This window comes from Gadus morhua, chromosome 17 (assembly GCF_902167405.1).
Source record: "Gadus morhua chromosome 17, gadMor3.0, whole genome shotgun sequence".
NCBI classification, from domain to species: domain Eukaryota; kingdom Metazoa; phylum Chordata; class Actinopteri; order Gadiformes; family Gadidae; genus Gadus; species Gadus morhua.
This window is the reverse complement of record NC_044064.1, coordinates 5,847,972-5,871,728: the sequence shown is the minus strand read 5'-3', so window position 1 is coordinate 5,871,728 and position 23,757 is coordinate 5,847,972. Positions and strand designations below refer to the sequence as shown.

The 23,757-nt window shown below is 47.7% G+C and overlaps 2 protein-coding genes across 8 annotated transcripts; both read left to right on the top strand.

The window, feature by feature from the left end:
- The first annotated feature begins 421 nt into the window (after nt 1–421).
- LOC115529431 (galactose-3-O-sulfotransferase 2) lies at nt 422–10,188 on the top strand. Of its 4 annotated transcripts, none has more exons than XR_003973525.1 (5): nt 510–643; nt 1,749–1,860; nt 4,931–5,228; nt 5,677–6,622; nt 9,967–10,188. XR_003973525.1 is itself a non-coding variant. In XM_030338168.1 (4 exons), the coding sequence occupies exons 3-4, from the start codon at nt 5,016–5,018 to the stop codon at nt 6,568–6,570; spliced, it is 1,107 nt and encodes a 368-aa protein (XP_030194028.1). In that variant the 5' UTR covers nt 422–515; nt 1,749–1,860; nt 4,931–5,015; the 3' UTR covers nt 6,571–6,971. The 4 variants fall into 4 exon arrangements, 2 of the variants coding, with proteins under 2 accessions (XP_030194028.1, XP_030194027.1); XR_003973524.1 differs by having other exon boundaries at nt 5,677–6,650; nt 9,996–10,188; XM_030338168.1 differs by lacking the exon at nt 9,967–10,188 and having other exon boundaries at nt 422–515; nt 5,677–6,971.
- Nucleotides 10,189–10,574: 386 nt separating this feature from the next.
- Nucleotides 10,575–22,721, top strand: gal3st4 (galactose-3-O-sulfotransferase 4). 4 transcript variants are annotated; one of them, XM_030338128.1, is made up of 5 exons: nt 10,575–10,692; nt 10,813–10,972; nt 17,338–17,454; nt 19,702–19,999; nt 21,210–22,721. In XM_030338128.1, the coding sequence occupies exons 2-5, from the start codon at nt 10,896–10,898 to the stop codon at nt 22,335–22,337; spliced, it is 1,620 nt and encodes a 539-aa protein (XP_030193988.1). In that variant the 5' UTR covers nt 10,575–10,692; nt 10,813–10,895; the 3' UTR covers nt 22,338–22,721. The 4 variants fall into 4 exon arrangements, with proteins under 4 accessions (XP_030193988.1, XP_030193987.1, XP_030193990.1 ...); XM_030338127.1 differs by having other exon boundaries at nt 19,699–19,999; nt 21,210–22,720; XM_030338130.1 differs by lacking the exons at nt 10,575–10,692; nt 10,813–10,972 and adding an exon at nt 15,340–16,648.
- Nucleotides 22,722–23,757: the final 1,036 nt, after the last annotated feature.

Sequence of the window (23,757 nt, the reverse complement as noted above, 5' to 3'; positions counted from 1 at the left end):
TTTAGCAACAATAGACAATTACTGTATATGTGACGTAATGCTCAACAATAAACTGACTTGCGTTTGATTAACGGTGACCGAACTGAACACCTGAAGGCATTTACTTCAAATTTGGGTCAATCGAATGACGGCATGCATTTCTACGAAGCCTCTCCTGTGTAGCCTACCATACGGCCAACCGTAAGCATGTAACAAACACCGTGGCCAAGGTTTAACTTGTACTTTTTTTTTTTTAATCCACCGAGTAACTATCTTTCTAGTTCTTTACCTGAATGAACTAGATACAACAATGGCACAAAGAATTGTTCTGAATATACCGCACTCCATCGCTAGGTGTCACTGTTGCACATTTTCAAGGTGTTTGTGTTTATTTGGGTACCTGCGTGCGTGCGTGTGCGTGTGTGGAAACGAGTGTGTCCAGTAAATGGAGGAATGTCTACAGGTGGCATTATGAGCAGAAAGAGGGCTGGTGTCTCGGTGCTGGACTGCTGGTCTAGAATCCCTGCAGAAATGTGGTAAGTCAGTGCATTTGGATACAAGAGCACTAGAGAGAGAAAGCGAGAGCAAGGGAGGGAGAGAGCGAGAGAGTGAGACAGGGGATCTGAGCGGTAAACGATGGGCCTGCTAATCGGAGAATCGAGCGGTGAGTAGCTGAGGCAGCCTGGGCAATGGGAATGTGAGTGGATGCCTGCGGTCGACCGCGGTTATTTATCATTATTTTTACATTTAGATTTATTTTATAGGCTACGATCCAAATGTTTCAAAACAAACTTAAAGAAAATATTGTTTTCAGTAATTACTCTCGTTGGACCTATTTTCTCATAACTAAACGTTAATCGAATGTGCATATCAAAGAACGAATGCTTTGAAAACTCAAGCACAAAGCGCAAGGCAAAATTTAGCCTGCGTTTAGTCTTACAAGATTCCACATTATTTATCTTCACATGTCTTATACAAGTAGACGGCAGTAGGCCTACAATTATTCTGTTCGGGATCCTCGTTTGCCTTTGTGTGTATACACAACAATAAGTGAATATAGTGTTTGGTAACACTTAATAAGTTGCAATAACAAACCAGACCTAACCCTTTGTTAATATTTGTTATTGTTACTAAAATATCTATTTGGCACAAGTTACCTTTTTTCATCATTCGTTAAATATTAGTTGTTTGAATAACCCCTAACCCAACCCTATGACACTACCCTAACCCTAACACACGGCCCTAACCCTAGCACATGGACCTAACCCTAACACATAGCCCTAATCCTAACCCTAACCGGCGACACTCTGTGGTCAGTGAAAAAAGACTATAAACTTGTGCCAAAAAGACAAATATTAGGGAATGACTAGTTTGCTATTTATTATAGCACCTTATTAAAAAGTGTTACCGCGGACTGGAGTAGGCCTACAGCTTGAAACGAGCACCCCTCCAAAAAATTAAATAGTAGCCTACCTATTGCCCATCACTTTAGCCGTTACACATACTATTTATGATTTGCTTTCTTTCTTTTATTGTTGTCTTCAATATTGTCTTCAATATGTATTTCACCAATAATGCGTCCTCGTTGTTTTTTTCTATACCCCCCTCACAGGGGCGTAACACAATAGCCTGTCTGAATTGTATGCAGCTGTATCCTTTTGACAGTCTGCTTTGCATGAAATATTGCGAATTTGCTAATCACAGTCCTAGTCAACAGCATACCCTGGTAATAACCTCCGTAACAACTTTCATAACCATGCCCGCTCCAGATCGTCTCAGCGGCTATCGGAGACCATGGTTGCGCTGGCTGGGATGGGTCATCTTAGGCCTGCTGGTCGCCGGCTTCGCCAGACAGTGCACATCGTTGTATCTCAACAACAGGTCTGAGAAACACGCACGCGCGCACGCGCGCACGCGCGCGCGCACACACACACACACACACACACACACACACACACACACACACACACACACACACACACACACACACACACACACACACACACACACACACACAGAGAAACAAACAAACACACACATATGAATGCACAGTCACACACTCTCCCCCCAATGCTATTTTGGCGCTGGTTTTAACAACTGTTTAATTGTAGCCGATTACTTATTATGTGTTTACAAGTTATAGGGTAGCCTAATTCAGGAGACGGCGGCGTTACTAGGCTGTTTTATTCGGGGCTAAAGCCCCGGATCTAATTTGATTAGCCCCGAATCTTTTTTGTTAAAAAAATAAAAAAATAGATTTTTTTTTTTTTTTGATATTTTGCTGCATGCAGAGCCTGTGCCATGCTCCCATTTGTTATGACTCTTGCGTAGTTTACTGCTCGGAATTTCTGTTCTACCGCTCAAGATTTTAAGCCATGAATTGATGAACTTGCATTGAAGAAAATATGTCAGTTTTCTGTGGGCTGTAAATAGGCCAATCTATGAGGCTAAATAGCATGCCAATATTGATGACTGATTATGTCAAGTGTCTAAGGATGAATGCTAACATGATTTGTTTCTAACTTTTGCCTTAGTTATAATTATTAAGTTAAGTTAAGTTATAATTTAGCTAACTAGCTAGCTGCCCATCCTTCCAATGGTGGCTGTCATTTCATTACCAATGTTAAGTGTCATAAATAGTTAACACTGGTGCTGAGTCATGATTCCTAAAAAAGAAATACCCAAAACATGTGATATGTTTTCAATTTGCAGAAAGTTTAGAAAAATCCAGGATGCCTGAGAGCCTTACTGCATTATATTCCATAATAGTTGTTTCTTTAGGAACCTGAATGTTGTCTTTTCCTTCACCGAAAAAAAATATTTCCACTAGAAAAGGCACAGATAGATGAATAAGAATCCACCAGAATGCAGGAAATTAAGTGTTTGACGCAAAAAAATTTTTGGGGAGCACCCCCATATCCCCCACCTGTAATTTGTCCCCGAAAATGTTGAAATGAACCTAGCCTATGTGACCCTGTACGCAGGTTGTATGTAATATATTCATAGATATGTTGTCTTTACTTTTCGGATTAAAAAGAAGGCATGTCAGTAAACTCCATATCGGCCCTTACCCGGGGATTCCACCGGACGCGTTACGGCAACGGCACGGAACGGCTGCGACTCTGCCCTGCTTGCATTTCCACCGGGCGCGTTACGGAAGCGCAGCGTTGCCTTGCGAGCCAGCCGTATTCACGCGAGATCACGAGATCACGCGATAATCCTAAACCTAATGTACTCACCTTCCACTCCCAAAACTACTGCAATTAAATGCCACGCTTTGTCCTTCCGGCCATTGCCCTTATAAAAAGGATGATTTGGTACATAAATGACGTTGTGACATGAGCTGAGTATTGTGTTTTATTTTGAAAATTGACCGGATGCTTTATGGCTTTTACTTTTTCACTTCCTGCCCTGATCGATCTGCTCTGTTGAAATTGACGCGGTTCAGCAACGGCTTGTGGCAAAAATAGAAATGCTACGGAATGATAGCGCTGCGGCACGGCGAGCCGCTCCTGGGACGTTGCTGAGACGTTCCGCAGCCGCGCCCGGTGGAAATGGTCTCATTGATTAGAGTGGAACCTATCTGCTGCGGTGACCGCGGCCAAGACGTGCCGCAGCCGTAACGTTGCCGTAACACGTCCGGTGGAATCAGGCCTTTAGTGTGATTATCAAACTCATTTTCAGCCCTTTGTGAAAATGAGTTTGACACCCCTGATATAGTTAATGTAAGGTCTGTCTCACTTGTATTCATTTTACTCTGAAATAACTTGAATGGAACTTTAGATGTCTGGGGATAAGCAGCAGTCAGGTAGCAAAGCTATAATTACCTGCCTATTTGGGTTATTTAGGGAAAGCATTTTGAAAAAAAATGTGCATGCGCAATAAATTATACAACAAAATTTGCCGCGCGCGCACTGTCCTATTCCCTCTTGGGCTAAGCCCCAGATGTTTCAGAAACCTAGAAACGCCCCTGGGAGACGCAGGTGTAAAATCCCCGTATTTTCCACCGTATTATTTTTTTTACCTTCTACTCGGCTCAAAAGTCGGATCCCGTTTTAGTGGCTCCGTCTGAGTCAGCTTTGGGCGCAACCATGGTGCAACTTAAATAGAAGAGTGAAAGTTGAAATGGCTTGAAAGCTAAACGGTAGGTAAAAAATAGGTATAAAGCTCATAAAAATAAGACATGAGGCTACATTTCTACCAAACCGGTTTCGTCAGTCATGTGTCTTCTTCTTGAAGGTGTGGTGAAGTCGCCATTTCACAAATTGAAGCAAAAAAAATTCAAAGACAATCACATATACAGCTAAACGGACTGGTTATTCATGAAGAATAGGTAATTCCAGTTCTCCAACTGGTTCATTTGCAATCTTTGTCAAACATGTAGCTGCTGAGTGTTCCCATCACTTGAATACATAACGACATGCCAGTAGATCGCTAGGAGGTAAGGTAATTAACCAAGGTCAGGACCTCGGTACATTTTTGGAGCAATTTTTTTTTTTAGGATATATGTATATCGATCTATAGATATAGATATTATTATATGAGAGAGAGAGAGAGAGAGAGAGAGAGAGAGAGAGAGAGAGAGAGAGAGAGAGAGAGAGAGAGAGAGAGAGAGAGAGAGAGAGAGAGAGAGAGAGAGAGAGAGAGAGAGAGAGAGAGAGAGAGAGAGAGAGAGAGAGGGGGAGAGAGGGGGAGAGGGGGAGAGGGAGGGGGAGAGGGGGAGAGGTTTGGGGGGGAAGGGAATTTAAAAGAGGGTAAAGGGAAAAAAGTAAATGATCGACCTTTAAAGCATTCTTCAGGTAGTGTGTGTGTGTGTGTGTGCAGGGGGGGGGGTAGGGGGATAAAGAGAGAGAGAGAGAGAGAGAGAGAGAGAGAGAGAGAGAGAGAGAGAGAGAGAAAGAGCAGAGGATGTTTGTTCTCCGTCCGGGCTCAAAGAGTGTCTCCCGTTCAGCTCCCTCCAGCCCGTCGGGCCGTTGGAGGGGCCCCTGAGCGTGTTGCCCAGGGTACCGGAGACGTGCCGGCCCCACACCCACCTCATGTTCCTGAAGACCCACAAGACGGCCAGCAGCACGGTCCTCAACATGCTCTACCGCTTCGGCGAGGAGCACGGCCTCCACTTCGCCCTGCCCATGGGCTACATCCTGGGCTACCCCTTCCCCTTCAACGTCCACCGCATCAAGGGCTACCGCGGCAACCGAGCCGCCAAATACGACATCATGGCGAACCACTTGAGATTTAATAAGGATGAGGTACGGTCCCCGGGCATTGAGGCCGAAGGGCCCTGAAATCTTTCCCCCCCCCCTTCTGTTTCTTCAGCGTTCAAAGTTGCCATTGTCTCTGTTAATATAGGGTCTTATTATATTGGTGATGATGTCATCCCTTGATTTGAATCTTGAGCATACGATGCATGGGGTGCACACATGTATATAATTGGACATTTCTAATTAAAGACATAAAATGGTTTTGATTAGATCTGTTTTGATAGTAAAATATGTCTGCCGTGGATTTACTCCTTTACCAGGTTTACTTTCTGCCTTCTCTCTTCATTATAAAGGGCTTTTGCCACTTAAATAATAGCATGTGAAAGGGGCAAATATCCGCACTCAAACCCAATAAGATAAACTCATACATATTAGCCACATTTGCATATCAACTTTTTTGTCACTCAATGTATTTTTTCTTTCTCGTCGCCCTCAGGTACAGAAGGTGTTGCACGAAGACACGTTCTACTTCTCCATCCTTCGAGACCCCCTGTCCCTGGCCAAGTCCTCCTTTGCCTACTTCCATGACATATGCCCCACCTTCCGCAAGGCAGGGAGCCTGGGGGCCTTTGCGGACAGCCCCGGTAGCTTCCACAAGGCCCATCTCCGTAACTCCCACTACGCCCGCAACCTGCTGTGGTTCGACTTCGGCATGGACCCCAACGCCAACGTGACCCAGGAGCTGGTGAGAGAGGGCCTGGTCACGATACGCAAGAACTTCAAGCTGATCCTGCTGTCGGAGTACTTCGACCAGTCCATGGTGTTGCTGAGGCACGCCCTCTGCTGGCCGCTGGACGCCGTGGTGTCCTTCACCCTGAACAAGGCCCACTACAGGCCGCCAAAGGGCGGCCCAGAGGACGGCTTTGACCTCAGGCAGCCGGTGGTGAACGTGTCGCTGACGCCGGCGCAGCGCGAGAAGCTGCGGGAGTGGAACGCGCTGGACTGGCACCTGTACCAGGCCTTCAACCGCAGCTTCTGGGAGGACGTGCGGCGCTTCGGGCCGGAGCGCATGGACCAGGAGGTGGCGCAGCTGCGGGCGCGGCGGGACCAGCTGGCCGGCGTCTGCCTGCTCAAAGCCGGGGAGCCCGTGGAGGCGCACCACATCGGGGACAAAGACATCCGGCCGTACCAGTGCGGCTCGGTGCGGATCCTGGGCTACGAACTGCAGCAGGGCCTGGACAACGCCACCACTGAGGCCTGCCTGCGCCTCATCCGACCGGAGATCCAGTACAAGGACCTGCTGGACGCTAAGCAGTTCCCCCGGTCTCAGCCCTCCATCAGGGACCCGGCGAGGAAACTGGACGTTAATGGGGTGATTGAAAAGTGCTAGGTTCAGCCAGACTCCGGAGTGCTATGCGCCGTTGAAAGTTGAGTTCTTACTAAAAAGGATGCCACTTTTGGGGGACATATATATATATATGTCCCCCAAATATATATGCATATATATATTACAATTTTTCCTTTTTCCGATATTATTGGGAATATGCTTCTGAATGATAGCACACGTCTTGTTACAGAGCCACATTCAGTCTTCGGAAGTTAGAATCTTTGATTTTCTAAATGACATTTACTATTCCTATTTCTCAACATAGTTTTTTTTATATATATTTGAAATGGGGAAATAACCGGGAATGATGCTTCATTGCTTTATTGCTTTGTATTATGTTACTTACTGAACGTACCTGCTAAAAAGAGAATGAGAATTAAACGCATAAGCATACTGTGAATTAGCCAAAGTCTCAGCGTTTTACTAGTCATATGCAAAGTAACACGAGGTCGTCTGAACAGTGAACATCTTTGTGAATATATAAAATGGTTAATAAAGAGCCTCAAATATGAGGTCCAGAATATAAACAATATGCCAAGACTAGCAAAAAGATAAACATATATGAAAACTGTAACACTTGCCAAATACACAAAACAACGCACAACACAATCTTTTTTTGTTGTTGGAATGATCAATCAAGCAATCATGATCAAGGGAAGAGTGACCAGACACAGACAAAGACAATCCCACAACTAAACGGACTGGTTATTCATGGTAATTACAGTTCTCCAACTGGTTCATTTGCAATCTTTGCCAAACATGTAGCTGCTGAGTGTTCACATCACTTGAATACATAACCTCTACATGCCAGTAGATAGCTAGGAGGTCACCAAGGTCCGGACCTCGGTTCATTTTTTTAGAGCTAAAAATATTTTATTTTTACTATGCTATATTTTTCTATCTATCTATCTATCTATCTATCTATCTATCTATCTATCTATCTATCTATCTATCTATCTATCTATCTATCTATCTATCTATCTATCTATCTATCTATCTATCTATCTATCTATCTATCTATCTATCTATCTATCTATCTATCTATCTATCTATCTATCTATCTATCTATCTATCTATCTCTCTCTCTCTCTATCTCTCTATCTATCTATCTCCTCTCTCCTCTCTCCTCTCTCTCTATCTTTTTTTGTTGCTGTAATGATCAATCAAGCAAGCATGATCATGGGAAGACTGAAGAAGAATGAAGAAAAACGGGTTATATAGGAACAAGGGGAAGGGAGGAGTTAATAACGTTATGTAGTGCGTCTTCATATAGGGCTTAGAGATTAAGTCCTATATGAGGCTTCATATACATTCTCTATCTAGGGCACTGGAATGAGGGATTACATGGGGTCAAGCAGAAGGAATAGAAGGGAGTTGTTTTAGCATGCAAATGTAAGAAATAAATGACAGTTCGTTGTCTTGTATAAACTCTTATTTTGATGGTTGTTCTATTATGATTCCACACACAATATCCTGTAATGACAAGGTAACACGCATGCCATTTGCTCAGCTGTCACTCACAGGCACTTCCCATCGAACCACTCAGCTGTCACCAATCTCTGAGCACCTTAACGGAACCGTCCATGTCACTCCATGCACGGATCCTACAGATGTTTAAAGGGCCCCTATTTAAGCACCATGGGTGAATATGATTAGCCATAACAAGCTGTTTCAAAATCTGCCCTGTGATATATATTGACATTACAACTTGGATTGACAACCAGGATGTATGATGATCATATAAACCTACCAGTTCCTGGTAGACTGATTGCATCGCATAATACATCTGGTTGGACACACTCACTTGTGATTTAACTATCTCACAGAGCGTGCCGATTTTAAAACGGCCACGTGATGCCGTTTAACACTCAACTAGGGCCCTTTAAGAGTCATGGCCCGACATTAAATTAACCTCAACCCCTGCAAACCATCTTCATTCCTGTATTCAATTCATATTTGCTCGTCATCTCATTCCATCTCCCGTCGTTTATCCAAATCATATACAAAGAAGAAAAACCGTAGCTTGTGTACGAGACCCAGCCAAAGGAGACTATCCCATGGGTGACCCGCGAGTCGTTCCACCTACCCAGCATGCTCTCTGCCTTGAAGGAGCCGAAATTCCTGTCAGTTGCAACTGCGAGCCCCGTGCGAAGAAGAGCCCGGCGAGGGGAGGAGGGGAGCGAGAGAAAGGAAGAGTCACCGGTCAAAAACAAATCCACCGGTGATGGAGAAAATGTATCAGGAACCATTGGTATGAATATGTTCACGGTGCAGAAAAGTAGCATTAAAGCTAGAGCAGGCGATTCATCAAGGAAGCATTTCTTCCACATCTTTGTTGAAATTCAAATGCTTTGCAATAATTCAAATGCTCTGACAAAAGGATAAATAATAATAGTTCCACTCATTCCCTCATTCTTTAAATACTGTCCGACCAGTTGAGCCGGTCCGGAGCGTGCTAAAGCTCCCCTTTACGGCAGACGGCAACCCTCTAGCGTCCCCCGTCAGCAAGTACACACAAGGACAGAAGGACGCATAGACATTGATGCAGCAAAATAAACAAAGGCGCGCTGACCAGCCTTGACACAGCAAATGAATGGAACAGTGCCAGTGCAATTATAAACAGTAACAATGAGAGTGTAACTCGATCATATAGTGTATTCCAATGATAATTGATCGCATCCTGGAACAATTCTCCTCTCAGGCCCAAAACAAATTAAAATGCTGCTGGATAATCCACCAAGGTTGTAAAATGCTACTTTACACCCCCATTCAATACCTTCTAAGGTTAGTAGGCTATATATGAGACTTTCATCTGCGGGTCATCAGGTAAGCCATTATAAACAAAAACAAACAAACACTTAAAATAACCAGTTTCAAACATCAAATTGACGTTTTTTTGCACTTAAACCTCTGCATTTTGAGAATCAATATTATGTATGTCAAGAATGACGATTATGTAGTGTGTAAGCTTTACTTTGACTCTTTCAGTGAGTATACTTAATAAGTAGGCTTGTGGCTAATCATGTTGAAAGAGGTACGGATAAAAACCGTAAGGGTTAGGAATGCATACAGTTGCTTGTTCTCTGTGGCAAAACTACTTTATCAACCGCAAAGCAGGGCCCCAAAATGAACCTGCTTAGGGCCCCAAGGCGTTCACACACACACACACACACACACACACACACACACGCACGCACGCACGCACGCACGCACGCACGCACGCACGCACGCACGCACGCACGCACGCACGCACGCACGCACGCACGCACGCACGCACGCACGCACACACACACACACACACACACACACACACACACACACACACACACACACACACACACACACACACACACACACACACACACACACACACACACAAGTGAAAGTTGAGTTCTTACTAAAAAGGATGCCACTTTTGGGGGACGTATATACGATCATTACAATTTTTCCTTTTTCCGATATTATTGGGAATATGCTTCTGAATGATAGCACACGTCTTGTTACAGAGCCACATTCAGTCTTCGGAAGTTAGAATCTTTGATTTTCTAAATGACATTTACTATTCCTATTTCTCAACATAGGTTTTTTTTATATATTTGAAATGGGGAAATAACCGGGAATGATGCTTCATTGCTTCAGGGCCCCAAAATTAACCTGCTTAGGGCCCCAAGGCGTTCACACACACACACACACACACACACACACACACACACACACGCGCACACACACACACACACACACACACACACACACACACACACACACACACACACACACACACACACACACACACACACACACACACACACACACACACACACACACACACCTGCATAACACACTATTATTCTCCAAAATGCCAGAAGATGACAGCTTGACTTTAGAAGCTTCACCAGTCTGCCTCCAGGTGGCAGCATTGCGCCGAAGGAGGACTGGTGTCTTGGTGATTCTGGGTGGTGGGGTGCTAGTATAAAATCCCAGCTTTGCTGCGGTGGGTCAGTCCGGTTGGACACAAGAGAACTACAGAGAGCAAGCGAGAGAGAGAGAGAGAAGGAAGGGGGGACTGAGTGAAAAAAAGGTCGGTGTAAAAGGAGTGGATCAAGCCGGCTGAAAGGAGAACAGCGGGTGAGAACTTGTAGTATAGCACTGCTGATCCAAATTGCACGGATTCTTCAGAACCCAAAAAGGGATGTTTCTTTTGTTTACTTTTCGCAAAGTTTATGCTTCTGTAATTGGACCGTGCAGTTTACAGAGACTTCCGGGCGACTTGCCAGGCTGACCGGTGGAGTCGAGCGGCACACACACGCTCTTCTCTGAGGCATGATGAGATGAAACCTCTACAGAGCCACTTCACTTTTGGAAGGAAGTTCCCGCCGAGTGGCCAAACAGCAGCACGAAATCCGAGGTGAGCGGACGAACCCTCCTAACGTCTCTGATCCCGCCCCAGTCGCATACCCTCACTGGGTCTGCAGTGCACCCCTGCGTGATGGATGCCGACCCACCCATGCTTGGAAACTGACCTGCTGCACAGGGTTGTGTCCATGCTCACTGAATCAGTCAAGTATACGGTGCACTGCTATGCTTCTGTTGATTTAACACAGATCTTGATAGGTTTGAATGTATCACTTATGTTGTCGAGGGTTAAGGAAGCCCAAATGTCTCATCAAGACAGTCCCTGTGAAACCCCCTGTTGATGGACAAAATAGTCAAGATCCCGAAATAAATTACACTTTGGCAGAGCTTACGGTCCGACATTCGGTGAACCTCTCCACCGGGGGAGGGGTGGATAATCTTGTTTTGTAGACCCAATTGTGTTGAGGATCATGACATAGACACTGGGTTTAATGGGCTAGTTATCCCGGGTTAGCCTAGTTTGGCAGGTTTCTAATTAGCATGGTACTAGGAAAGGCTGATGAGTGACACCGATCTAAGAGCTGCAATGCCATCTTAACAGACACTTTGGTAACAGAGATAACTACCGTGAAGACCCTAGAAGATGAGGATAGCTGTGTCCTGTGAACGCAGCCCTTACACTACATTGTATGGGCACATGAACCTTTTTGTTGGTGAAGTCTGAGCTTTATAGGGTGGGATATATGCCTGTAAAAGATCTGCATGACTTCATATGTGGCCACAAGTTCAGTGGGTCTGGCACAGTGCCACTGGTGGCAGGGGCAACGGTGACAACCCGTTCACTGCAGGTTCAAGCGCTAGTTGGCCTTCAGCCCCATCCTTCAGCTCAGGAACAGTTTGCACCTGTTTAGCAGGTGTGCTGGTGTTCCCACTGAAGATGAGGTGATAGCTTTAAAAAAGAAAAAAACTCCCCATCAGCAAAGACATAAAAATGTGTTTTTTTTAGAATGTTTCCCAAAACCATGAAGGCCGGACGCACGGTGGCAGCCATTTATATGGTCTTTGTTTCGCCGCGGGCTAGCTTTCCGGTAGCGAACAATGGCGAAACAGCGAGGGAGAGGATAATATTTGGGAGCAGTTGAAGGAGAGGCCAGCTGCTTGTGAAGCGTCACGCTGGGATCCCTGCGCCGGGAATGCATCTGTATCTGGCACCAGTGTTACTCATCAGGCCAGAATCTTCGAGGGCAGCCCTCGCTGTACCGTACTGCACTGTGCTGTAGCGCAGTGCCGAGTTATCGTGTTATAGCAGCACTTTGACACAGCCGTTTAAGCAGGAGACATCTGTCGGTTGGAAGGGGTACGATTCAATGGGTGTTTTGTGTCGAGGATGCTCTGAATGCTGAGAATGCGAAACGGCCTTGACTTAGAGAAGGGAATCCGACCTTCAGAGTTGTTGATGTGTAAGTGAAAGTGATCTCATGAAGGATGACTGAGTTGAGTTCCTGAGTTGGTACCTCAGAGTTGCATTGGATCCCCTGGCACAGCATGCTAGCCAGTGGTGCACCCAGTGCAGACTTTTTTTAAACTAATTCATATGATTACAATAAAAAGTTGCACAGATTAAGTAATGTTGATTTGATTGTGATTGCGTGCACAAATGGGACGCCAAGCCTTATCACAGTCTGTACCGTTATTGGAAACAAGTTTACAAGATGCAACAGTTGAAATGCACGGCTCCTCAAAAGCCCTTATAGATCGGATACCTATCTCTCTCGCTCTCTCTCCCCCTCTCTCTCCCCCCTCCCTCCACCTCCATTTGAGTAAACTCACTCACCCCTCTGGTCACCCGCACTCTCCCATTCCGCATAGATCGCCCGTCGCCCAAGCGGTCGCTATTGTTTCCCCCACAATGCTTCACTTTCACTGGCCTGGCACGAGGTCGGCTAGTGCACGGCTCTCAGGTGATGCCTCATTCAGAGAGGTGCGGAGCGAGAGAGAGGCCGGGAGAAAGAGAGCGATAGAAGGAGGGAGACGTACAATACAAACCCGCGATGGAGTACGCACATTGCCTGGGTCCTCACGTTTCGTCCGACAGAGAGCTCATTCTCCTCGGCCCATCTTATGTGTCCCTGCTCATTGTCCACCTCTCCTCCCACTGGCCGCTTTACAACATCCTGTTTGAACGTTTTTCTTTTCCTTGAATTGGCTTCATCAGATTTCATTCAAATGAGGGCCCTCAGAGACTGCCATAGAGGGCCTATGAAGGTGAACCCGGGTACGAGTGCCACGGGGCTCTCTGAGACCAGACCCACAGGGCAGGACCGGGATAGAAAGGAAAAGGGGGGGGAAATCCGTCCGCACAAAGTGGTGCCGAATTATAACCCAGCAGCACCACTGCAGTCCTGGCCGAACATGTATCAGAAAACAAATCATTTTCTCTCTCTAAATGGGTTCCTGGGCACAACACACAGACACACACACTCCGAGGGTCCGACATTTTTACATTGACATTAACATTTAGGGGATATTGCTGATGCTGACATCCAAAGTGACTTCATTCACACAACGACGGCGGAGGCAACCACGCAGGGCGACAGCCAGCGGATTGGGAGCAGGCAGGGTGAGGAGTCATGCTCTGGGCCACTTTTACATCCAGCCAGGAGGAGCGGGGATCGAATCGGCAACCTCCCGGTTCACAGCCAACCCGCCCTACCTCCTGAGCTACTGTCGCCCCATTTTGCTGCTATAACGGTCAACCACGGCGCAGTTTTCCGTCGTCTTCCTTCCTTCACGAGCCGTGTGTGTGTGTGCGCTCCAGTGAAACGTCCCCGGGGCGGACAGAATGGGAACGCGGCCTCAGAAAATGTGGAACGGCCGTGTTCCAAACGTCCCGTCGTGAGATGAGAGCAGCTGTGGACGAAGACAGGCTAGGCCCCGTATCTCTGTGTTGGCTAGCCAAGTGCTAATTAGTCACACAAAGGCAGCTAGGCGAATGAGCGGAGTGAATTGAGGAGACTCTATTGGGGGAAACGGAATGTTGGCAGGCAGTTGAAATATCGGATTGCGTCAATCATTGACTACACTTCTTCTTCCCCCCGGCGGGGAATGTTGTCGGGTCTTCGTGTAGTTGAGCGGTTAAATGGCAATGAACGCATTAAAACAAAGAAAGATTGTTGGCCGGGCTCAGTGCGATGCACTGTGTGCGACCACATGAGCTTTCGCCGTTTGACCTTCTGAAAGAGCGGCGAGTAAGGGTTGGAATGTGGCGTGTTCCTCCCGACCAGACCACCACCACATGGCCCGTGTTTTTTTTTTTTCCCTGGGACCGGATCTCAACTTGCCCTTGGATTCATCCTCCAATTGGCCACATGTGCATTTCACCGCCCTTCCAGCTGTCATCGGAACCACATGAGACGCCATTTTGTTTTTTTCACTCTTCTCCCCTTTGATTGTTAATAAAGTGGTAGCGTGACCGAGCGTGTACGACCCAACCACTGAGCACTGAGCGTCATTTGTGGGACTTCATCGTCGCTACTGAACAAGGGGGGGGGCGAACAAAAGACTTAACTATCAGAAGGGGTTTGAGAGGAGTGACTAGGGACCGGTCAAGCAGGGAGGTGGTGGTGGTGTTGAGGGTGTGTGTGTGTGTGTGTGTGTGGGGGGGGGTAGTTAATCTGAGCAGCTGGCCGACTGGCAGGGGGGAGGGGAGCCAGGTGGCTTAGCCTTGTCTTAAGAGCCCGCGTTCGTTAAGACGCTTCGGTGCTAAATATAGTCCCGTGTGAGTACCTTGCGTGCTGCATCAGAGACAATGGCTGCGTCTCCTCCAGGTGACTCACAACAGACAATTAGCCACCTCTGTGATTTTGCCTGTTATAAATCACAACCCATGCATTTTCCTATGTCGAGAGACGTGTGTGCGTGTGTGTGCGTGTGCGTGTGTGTGTCTGTGTGTGGTAGAGGAACCAGGTGATTTGCATAGTAGACACTATCTCTCTGAACAACGCCGACAGCGGGCCGTGACAAGGCTTAACGGTGCTGCTGCTGTTGGTTTTGACGGAGGGCTGTTGACAGCGGGCCGGCCAATAGGAGGCCTGCAGGGGCAAGGCGTGAGGAAGGCAAGGAGATTCAAGAAAAATATTCAAATTAAAAATCGTCGATGACAAAAAGATGAGCCAGTCTACAAACAAGTCTAGATTTACACAAAGCGAGACATTGTTTTGCTGTTTGGCTAAACTTGCAATATGAAACATATTTGAAAGACCCATTAGATGACTAATTAACTAATAAAGAAAGTAAAATGTTGAATGATAGCTGTGACTCATTAAAAATGACATGGTTAAATAGAACATATATTCATTTGTGTATTTAATACAGGAAAATTGTATTCCATAGGAAGGTTCATGTGTCAGTTTAAACATTGCAGATGAGTTGTATGCCAACCGTTCTTGTTAAATGTTAAATGAGGCTTTAGGGTGAAAACCTCAAAGTGGAACTGGTTCTACTCCATGAACACAGCAGTTGACCTGAATAAATAATCGTTTATGTTTGCTGATTTGAAGTTGTTGCTTTGACGTGCTAAACCATTAGCCCCGTACAAAGTCAAGCTTTTGTTGTTTGATTTTAGGTGGAATCCAACCATCATCTACCAATCATTTTTGGTGACTATGTTGCAGAATGTTACAGAAGTCACCCTGCTTCTCTCGCCACAATTTCTGAGAAAGACATTTTCTTATGGGTCATGAACCTAATTTGCGAGAAACACAGCCTACTTCTGCCTCTGTTTGAATATAAAAAGGTCTACTTATTCCTTCCTACTTTGTTAAAATTAAGGGGTTAAGGTGAAAACTAGGAGCAATTGGTATTAGCTGTAATAAAGTGTGGAAAAAGCTTGGTCTAAACTTGACCCTAGGCAGGGTAGGCCTAATTGAGCCGTTACATGAACCTAAAACAATTAAGGATTGTTGTTATATAACCTCGCAGGGTTATACACCACAACACTAGCCATGTGAATGGCCCACTTGTGTTCTCCCACAAGGCCTTTGTTGTGGGGGGCTACATGTGAAAGATGCACCACCGCACAACCGTTTTCACATTCTGCCCTCCGAAAATGTACACTCCAGCCTGTCAATTGCAACGGTTATTTTTAATACCTGGATAACACGGATAAAACATTTTAATTAGCTCTCATATCTATTTTTCAAAACATCCCCTGCTCGTCTCGACGCAAGCGCACAATAAGCAGCGCACAAGCAAATCAGCCACAGGCTAGACGGCTGACGTCAGAGCGCGACTGAACGCAGAGCCCGCGTGCAATCCCAGCTTTTTCCCCCCTTTTCCCCCTCTAGCGTCCGACGTCCCGTGCACAATGAATACGCTCGTGCTCAGCGATGCGTCTTGAATATAGACTCAGCAGCAGCAGAGTCTATATATATACCTACATTTGCTCGAGGAGCTGCGTTTGAGCCTGCGAGGGAGCGTTGTAGAGAGAGGGAGGGAGGGTGTGGAGGGGAGAAAACACGGCCATTCCCATCCCTTCTCGCGATATGGGAATGTAGTCCGGTGCCTTGATAACGTCGGCGGATTCTGTGCCTCATAAAGAGACCTTCCGAGATGCACCGTGGGCTCATCGCTGCCGCCGCCAACCGCAGCAGCAGCAGCCCTACAAGGAGGAGCCCCGTATCTGATTGCGGACCGGTTCCGCCGCTATGGTGTTCAGACGGAGAACAAGGTAGGCGAGGAAAATAAGATCCGTCCCCCCATCCGATCCCATGCTCAAGGCGTTTGTTCCTTTCAAAACGGTGCCGTTCTTGAACCGTGGCGTCGGGACACAAGGGGGGATATGTCACGTAGAATCGGGACGTTTTCGGAACAGTGATTTCAGGCCGTCGATTTGGGGAGAGGATTGGAGCGAAAACTATTTGTGTGTGTGCGTGTGCGTGTGCGCGTGTGTGTGCGCGCGTGTGTGTGTGTGTGTGTGAGTGATAAATAGGCAATTGTTCTTCTCTGCGGGTTTAATATCGCTCCGGCCCGCAGATATAAGGGAAGGTACGCAGCCACACGGGTGGAATAGCTTCTGAAGACGTGAACCTATTTGTTTACCAAGGCAATCAGAGGTGGACACCTCACTGCCACTCTCACGTCAGAATGACATGGGGGAAGCGTTTAGATTCTGAGAGAACTTCCTTTTCTATTGATGTGGTTTTGCATAGACCTTTGTCCCTTTTGTATGTTTTTCTGTCTGGCTGTCTCCTTTTTTCAACCATCGATTCATACAAAGCTTTAAGAAAACCTTCTTTTGTTTTTCTTTTGTTCTTTTTTTAAAATGGATTTCTATTCTATTGTACAGAAACATGCTAATAAATGGCTGCTCCTCCTTCCTCCACCCTCCCCCTGTTCGTGGCACATCTGCCCTGCCAGGAGGATGTGCGGGCTGGGCTGCTACCGGCCAGGGCCCCTGTGGCTGTGGAAAGCCCTCCTGGTGTTTGTTGCCATCGCCTTCGCCGGGCAACTCATGGGTCTCATTTTCAACAAGAGGTAAGAGAAACATGCACACACTCGCGCACACATGTATATGAACAAGCACACACAACCACGCATATGAACATGCTTGCACACGTGCACCTAGCAACATTCATACCCACGCATATGAACATGCATACACATGCACGCACGCATGCATACATGCACATATGAACATGCATGCACACATATATACACACCCACACTCTGGCTCCAACACACATAAGAAATAACATCTTTGAAAAATGAGTGGTGTCAAATGTCCTGAACAATTTATCGCTGGATATTGGCACGAGTCTGTTGAGTTCTTCAGGCTTAATATCCAAATAACCTGCGACTTGTACAGTGCATCACGACGGTGTGATGCCGGCAAACATTTCTCTCCATTTAACATGTTTTATTCATGTGGCGTGTTTAATGCAGCGGGTACTTTAGGCCATGTCTGTGTTCACTTCAAACCATCGCCAGTATATAAAGGCAATGGAACAACTCCCTTTGCACGTATCACCATGACAACCTTTTGCCCGGCTGCACCAAGCCACGCAGCGCTTCTCCGTCGCAATTACGCTCCCAATCCATCATCAATCTCACTTTCAGCGCGTGATTAAGGCTGGCTTTTAGAGCCTGCCATTAACGAGGACTTTCCTAATGAACCAGACAGAGTTTGAGTGACCCTAAATCCAGCAAAATGTAAAACTGCTGTTCTGTAAAACGGGTTCAAACCCCCCCACCACTAACCGCCTTGCACTGACGCAAACCAGAGTCCAGAGTTATGTTTAGAATCGATCTGGAAAAAGATCCCAGTGAGTGGCATGCAATGTGTTCTGTGTATTGGTAGGTTTTCTTAAACATTCCACCAAACCAGTTCTTTTCAGATTCATTCCAAGTTAAACAGCAAACCGCATCAACATACTTCTTGCATGAGGTGGTCGATTGGACCTAGTTTAAGTTCTTATCATCTTCGAGGAGGTATACAACTAAAAGCTTTGCTACGGCGGACCTCATCGCTTCAACGTAACCCCCGATAAGATAAGGATTGTATTGTTTCTGTAAACAAAAACTGAACAATTTATATAGAGGCTGTTAAAGTGGACAAAACAAAACAGTGAGATAAGGAAGGAAAAGCCTTTTCATTAATTTCAATTTGCCATGCAGCTTCTATAGAAGACTTGCATGTTTAGCTTTCCATCCAGGGTTGTTTTTTTTCCCCCTGAAAATGCAATTGAATACGTGCAGTCCAGATTTTGAACCAGATGTTGCCAGGATGGCCCATTGTTCTTCAGTGTAGAGACCCGCCTTCGCGGGGTCTATAGGAATGTCTTATGTGCACATTGCTCCAGGGGGCTGTGAGCCTCTATTGGGGCATGGCTCTCGGTCACGGTTTGGATGACCGAGACTTTGGATTCCAAAGCCACACCTTCCTCTGACTAATGATTCATCGGACTGCGTCCCCTGGGTTCCCGTACTCCTCCTCCTTTTGTTCGCCTCGTCGTTGCTCTGCTTTTCTGTCGACTCGCACTCTTCTCCTCTTTCTCTCTCTCTCTCTCTCTCTCTCTCTCTCTCGCTTTCTCACTGGCTCTCTTCTCTCCCTCCCTCCCTCCACTTCCACGTGTCTAGCCCCTTCCCCCATTATATACTCTGTTCTTGTCCTTTCTTCTTTTATCCCCCACTCTCCCTTACTCTCCCGCTCACTCGGAACACACACACACAGACAGACATGGACACACACACTCTGGGTTCCCCTGTAAACATCTGGGAGCTTTCTCTTCACTGAGGCTCCCCAGATTTAGTTTTCCTTTTTTTTTTCCTCCTGTACCAGTCTGAGAGCTAGGCTCCGACGGTCTGGAGAGACTGGGGTTAATCATGTGTGCACGCGTAAACACCAGCTCACATTCAACGTGACCTATCTAAATCGCCGGCCAGATGTCAAAGCAAAGTGTAACTTTGTTACTGTGTGTGTGAAAGTAACAACGCTTTGGGGGGATTCGTACCGCTGTGATTATTTAGTGTAACCAAAGGCTTTGAATAGGTTCAGCAAGTTGCAGGAAATGTTGCTTAGTTGACCAGGGTTTGCATGTGCCGTGATTCACGAGGCTCTCGCTCTGTCTGTTGTTTACTCTTGACCACGGAGGTTTGTGTATATTTATATACATGTACCGACTCCCACTTTGCCACAGACGGGCTTGCCAAACCAAGTGGATCACAGTGTCCTTGCGTCCGGGCTCACCGATTCGCTCTCCCTCCTCTCCCCCCGTTCAGCAGCGTCCAGCCGGCTACGCGCCTGCTGTTCTACGCCTCCGACGTCCAGGGGCCCCCGTTGGGCTCCTGCCGGCCCCACACCCACCTCATGTTCCTGAAGACCCACAAGACGGCCAGCAGCACGGTCCTCAACATGCTCTACCGCTTCGGCGAGGAGCACGGCCTCCGCTTCGCCCTGCCGATGGGCTACCAGCTGGGGTACCCCCTGCTGTTCAACGCCCACCGGGTCAAAGGTTACCAGGGGCCCCGAGTCCTGGACTTCGACATCATGGGAAACCACATGAGGTTCAATAAGCCTGAGGTATGTTCCCCCGGATCAGAGGCAGAAGTGCCTTGGAAAAGAAAGTGTTTCATTTGTTTCCCCCCCCCACCCCCTCATTTTTAGGGCTGGGTTGAAATTGCACATTACCTCAGTGAGATTGGCCTAGGGCAGTAATGATGACGACGCCCTCGGTGGTACGAAACTTTGTATTTTTATGAAACAAGTTAATCTGGATAGTGATACATTGCTGCATACTCATGTTTCTGAAATTGTAGGCATACATATCGAGGCGTATTGTTTTAAATCCCTGTTGATTCTTGTAGCAACTAAACACTCCACCTCCTAATGCCTTGTTCCGTCTGTTCTGTTTTGGTTCTTATGAATGCATGCACATGCAGGCCTACTGTCAAGGTCAGAGTGGTCGGCACACATGTTTTTATCTGACCAAGCAGTAGCTTTCACCCTGTGGTGCTGAGCCAATAGAGCGAATGGCACGCTTGGCCCTGAACAGTTAAGCTTTACAAACAAGTGGGGATGGAGAACATGATTAGGTGCTCTGACAGGGTCATGGAAGATCAAACCTGGATTCTGTAGCCTTGCAGAGACTGGGCTTTCCATCAGCAGAAACGCAGTGTTGCAGAGAAAGTAGCCCGATGGGGATACTTGTATTACGAAGCAGATACCACAGTGAAGTAAAAGTTGTTTTCTTTTTTTTGTTAAATGAGATGCTTAAAAGTAGGTGAATATACAGCCAGAGAAGTGCCTGACTCAGCAGTTTTAAGGAAACTCAAATATTTCAAATGTGTTTTGGTGTATTTACATATTAGTAGCCATGTTGACTTCCTACTCACCCACTTGTTATTAATAGAAGCATTTGAAAGTAATCAAATCAATATTCACAAGCTTCTTACAGGCTTCTTGCGAGCCAATTATTTAGCCTTTACACATCTTGGTTAAAGAGATGGAACATAAAAGTATCTTTCCAGTTGAAAATCAATATTCAAATCCGAAGCAGCATAAATCTAGCCTGACCTCTGAAATCAATTCGCAAATGCATCTTAGTCTGGAAAGTCTCGGTGCATTAAGGATTTCCACGGGGCTTAATCAACGTGCTCGGAGAAATGCCTCGGGACGCAACGGGACGGAGCTACAATCAGAATAATCAGTCAGTTTGACGAAAAACCCATGCGGAGCCTGGACTAACCGAGAGCCTTCCCCCCCCCCCCCCCCACCCCCCCGTTTCCCTCAGGTAGAGAAGGTGATGCCTGAGGACACCTTCTACTTCTCCATCGTCCGGGACCCCGTGGCCCTGACGGAGTCCTCCTTCGCCTACTACAAGGAGGTGGCCCCGGCCTTCCGCAAGGCCAAGAGCCTGGGCGACTTCGCCGACAACCCCCGGCAGTACTACGACCCGCGCCTCCGCAACAACCACTACGCCCGCAACCTGCTGTGGTTCGACTTCGGCATGGACCACAACGCCAACTTCTCGGAGGGCCTGGCGCTGCGCGGCGAGGCCCTGGTGCGGCGGGCCTTCCGGCTCATCCTGGTGTCGGAGTACTACGACCAGTCCATGGTGCTGCTGCGGCACGCCCTCTGCTGGCCGCTGGACGCCGTGGTGTCCTTCAGCCTCAACGCCCGCCAGCAGAAGCCGCCGGGTGGGGCCGGCGGCGGCGGCGGCGAGAGCTGGATGGACAAGGCGGCGGCGGCGGCGGTGGCGGCGGCGGTGGGCGTGCGGGGCGGGCGGCCGCCGATGCGGGCGCCGCCCGACCTGTCGCTGACGCCGGCGCAGCGGGAGAAGCTGCGGGAGTGGAACGCGCTGGACTGGCACCTGTACCAGGCCTTCAACCGCAGCTTCTGGGAGGACGTGCGGCGCTTCGGGCCGGAGCGCATGGACCAGGAGGTGGCGCTGCTGCGGGCGCGGCGGGACCAGCTGGCCCGCGTCTGCCTGCGCAACGGCGGGAGGCCCGTGGAGGCGCAGCGCATCAGGGACAAGGGCATCCGGCCCTTCCAGAGCGGCGTGGTGAAGATCCTGGGCTACGAGCTGCAGCCGGGCCTGGACAACGGCACCACCGAGGCCTGCCTGCGCCTCATCCGGCCGGAGATCCAGTACAAGGACGTGCTGGACGCCAAGCAGTTCCCCCGGCCGCAGTTCGTCAAGGGGCCACCGGGCCAGCGGCCCCGGGGCCCGGCGATGGCGGTCGGAGGGGGCTACGTGGGAGGGCGCCCCTTGTGGAACAGAGAGAGACTCCCCCAAGGAGCGGGAGAGGGGGCAGGGCCCCGGGGGGGCTGGACTATGGCGGCGGCGGAGAGGGAGTGGTTGGCGAGGCAAAACCAGACTTCGCTCCTACGAGCCGACGCCAAAGGGAGACTGAGATAGTGTGGGGGCGGGGGGGGGACCCCACGAGGCCCACGCTAGTTCAACTCCACCTTGTGCTGCTCTACCAGGACCTACCCTGCCGTACCTTACCGTATGCCTTTTAACTGGACCAACTGAAAAGGATTGCTTCTCCATTTGTTATATTTTAATGCGTTTGTCATTACGACGGGGAGAAAGTTCCCGGTACGATTCCATTGCTGTGAAAGGGGTATGGCATTCCAGACTTCAGCAGACAGCTGATTTGTGTCATTTCCATGGTAGAGAATGTCTCATATTTCAAGTAGGTTTTTAAATTGGTCCCATTAACAGGGGCGATTCTAGGTAGTGTGGGGGCCCTAGGCAGAGGATTGTTGGGGGGGGGGGGGGGGGGGTGGAGCGATTTTTTTTTTTTTTTTTTTTTTTTTTTTTTTTTTTTGTGGCTCTAGGGGGGCCCCCCCGTGGGCCGGGGCCCCCAAACATTTGCGGGGCCCCAGGCAGTTGCCTGGTATGCCTAATGGGATGCGGCGCCTCTGCCCATTAACATCAACAAAATGTGAAATTGGAAAACCCAGACCAATTGTATTCTCTGTATTATTATTTTGCTGTTCATTCGACTCACTCTGAGCCGAGTCTAATGAAACCTCAGAACAAATAGTTTCTTTATTTATTACAGGTATATGGCACAGTGTGAATCTTCAACCATCCAGTCGCTTTCACGCGATCGTTAATAGATAGTCCACGGCATGAAAAGGTGCAACAACAACAACAAAAAAGCATATCGATTTGGCTAAATGAAGCGGGAAACGCAACCCTTACTAAGGACCAAGATCGAGACTGTTTGAATATCTTATACGGCTGTTCAAAAGAAAAGCGTTCAAGCTTTCATGTGCAACAGCCCACTGCTGTTGGGACATGTTAGCGGGCCGTGCTGAGGTCAAATTTAGACGTGCGCTTGGTGGCAACCCACGCTCATGGAGGACGGAGAGCGTCGGGATGTGGGAGAATAGATTGCGATTTCTGAAGAGGCCGCATGTCACATTAAAATCAACAATTTTCTCGGCAAGCAAATGCGTTCTTGAGGGGGAGGCGCCCGGGTATGTGGGAGACGGCGTGTGTGTGTTTTTGCAACAGGACTACACTGTGGATGAATTCCTTTTTTATGTAATTATAATGATCCGTCCAAAATATTTTCGAGGTAACATAAAAGCAGTTTTGCTGGGAGTTCCTAATTTTGGGGAATTGTTGCTGTGGGTTATCGGTGCAGGGGGGACACGCTGTTGTTATGAAACAGCTGGCCTTGTTCTCCTGTGCATGTTATTTTGTACCTGTGCACACTTGCAAAAATCTCTCCTGCGTATTGGCTACCGCTCGTAGGCCTATCACATGGACGTGCATAAACTCGCACACAATGTGCAATAATGTGCGCACATTCATGCTAATG

Excerpts from the sequence above, each read along its gene's own strand:
- gal3st4 (XM_030338127.1), top strand. The coding sequence starts at position 10,896 with ATGAAACCTCTACAGAGCCACTTCACTTTTGGAAGGAAGTTCCCGCCG. Across the intron at positions 17,455-19,698 it reads GGTCTCATTTTCAACAAGAG|CAGCGTCCAGCCGGCTACGC; the intron begins GTAAGAGAAACA and ends CCCCCCGTTCAG. Across the intron at positions 20,000-21,209 it reads TGAGGTTCAATAAGCCTGAG|GTAGAGAAGGTGATGCCTGA; the intron begins GTATGTTCCCCC and ends CGTTTCCCTCAG.
- LOC115529431 (XM_030338167.1), top strand. The coding sequence starts at position 616 with ATGGGCCTGCTAATCGGAGAATCGAGCG. Across the intron at positions 644-1,748 it reads GCTAATCGGAGAATCGAGCG|ATCGTCTCAGCGGCTATCGG; the intron begins GTGAGTAGCTGA and ends TGCCCGCTCCAG. Across the intron at positions 1,861-4,930 it reads TCGTTGTATCTCAACAACAG|CTCCCTCCAGCCCGTCGGGC; the intron begins GTCTGAGAAACA and ends TCTCCCGTTCAG.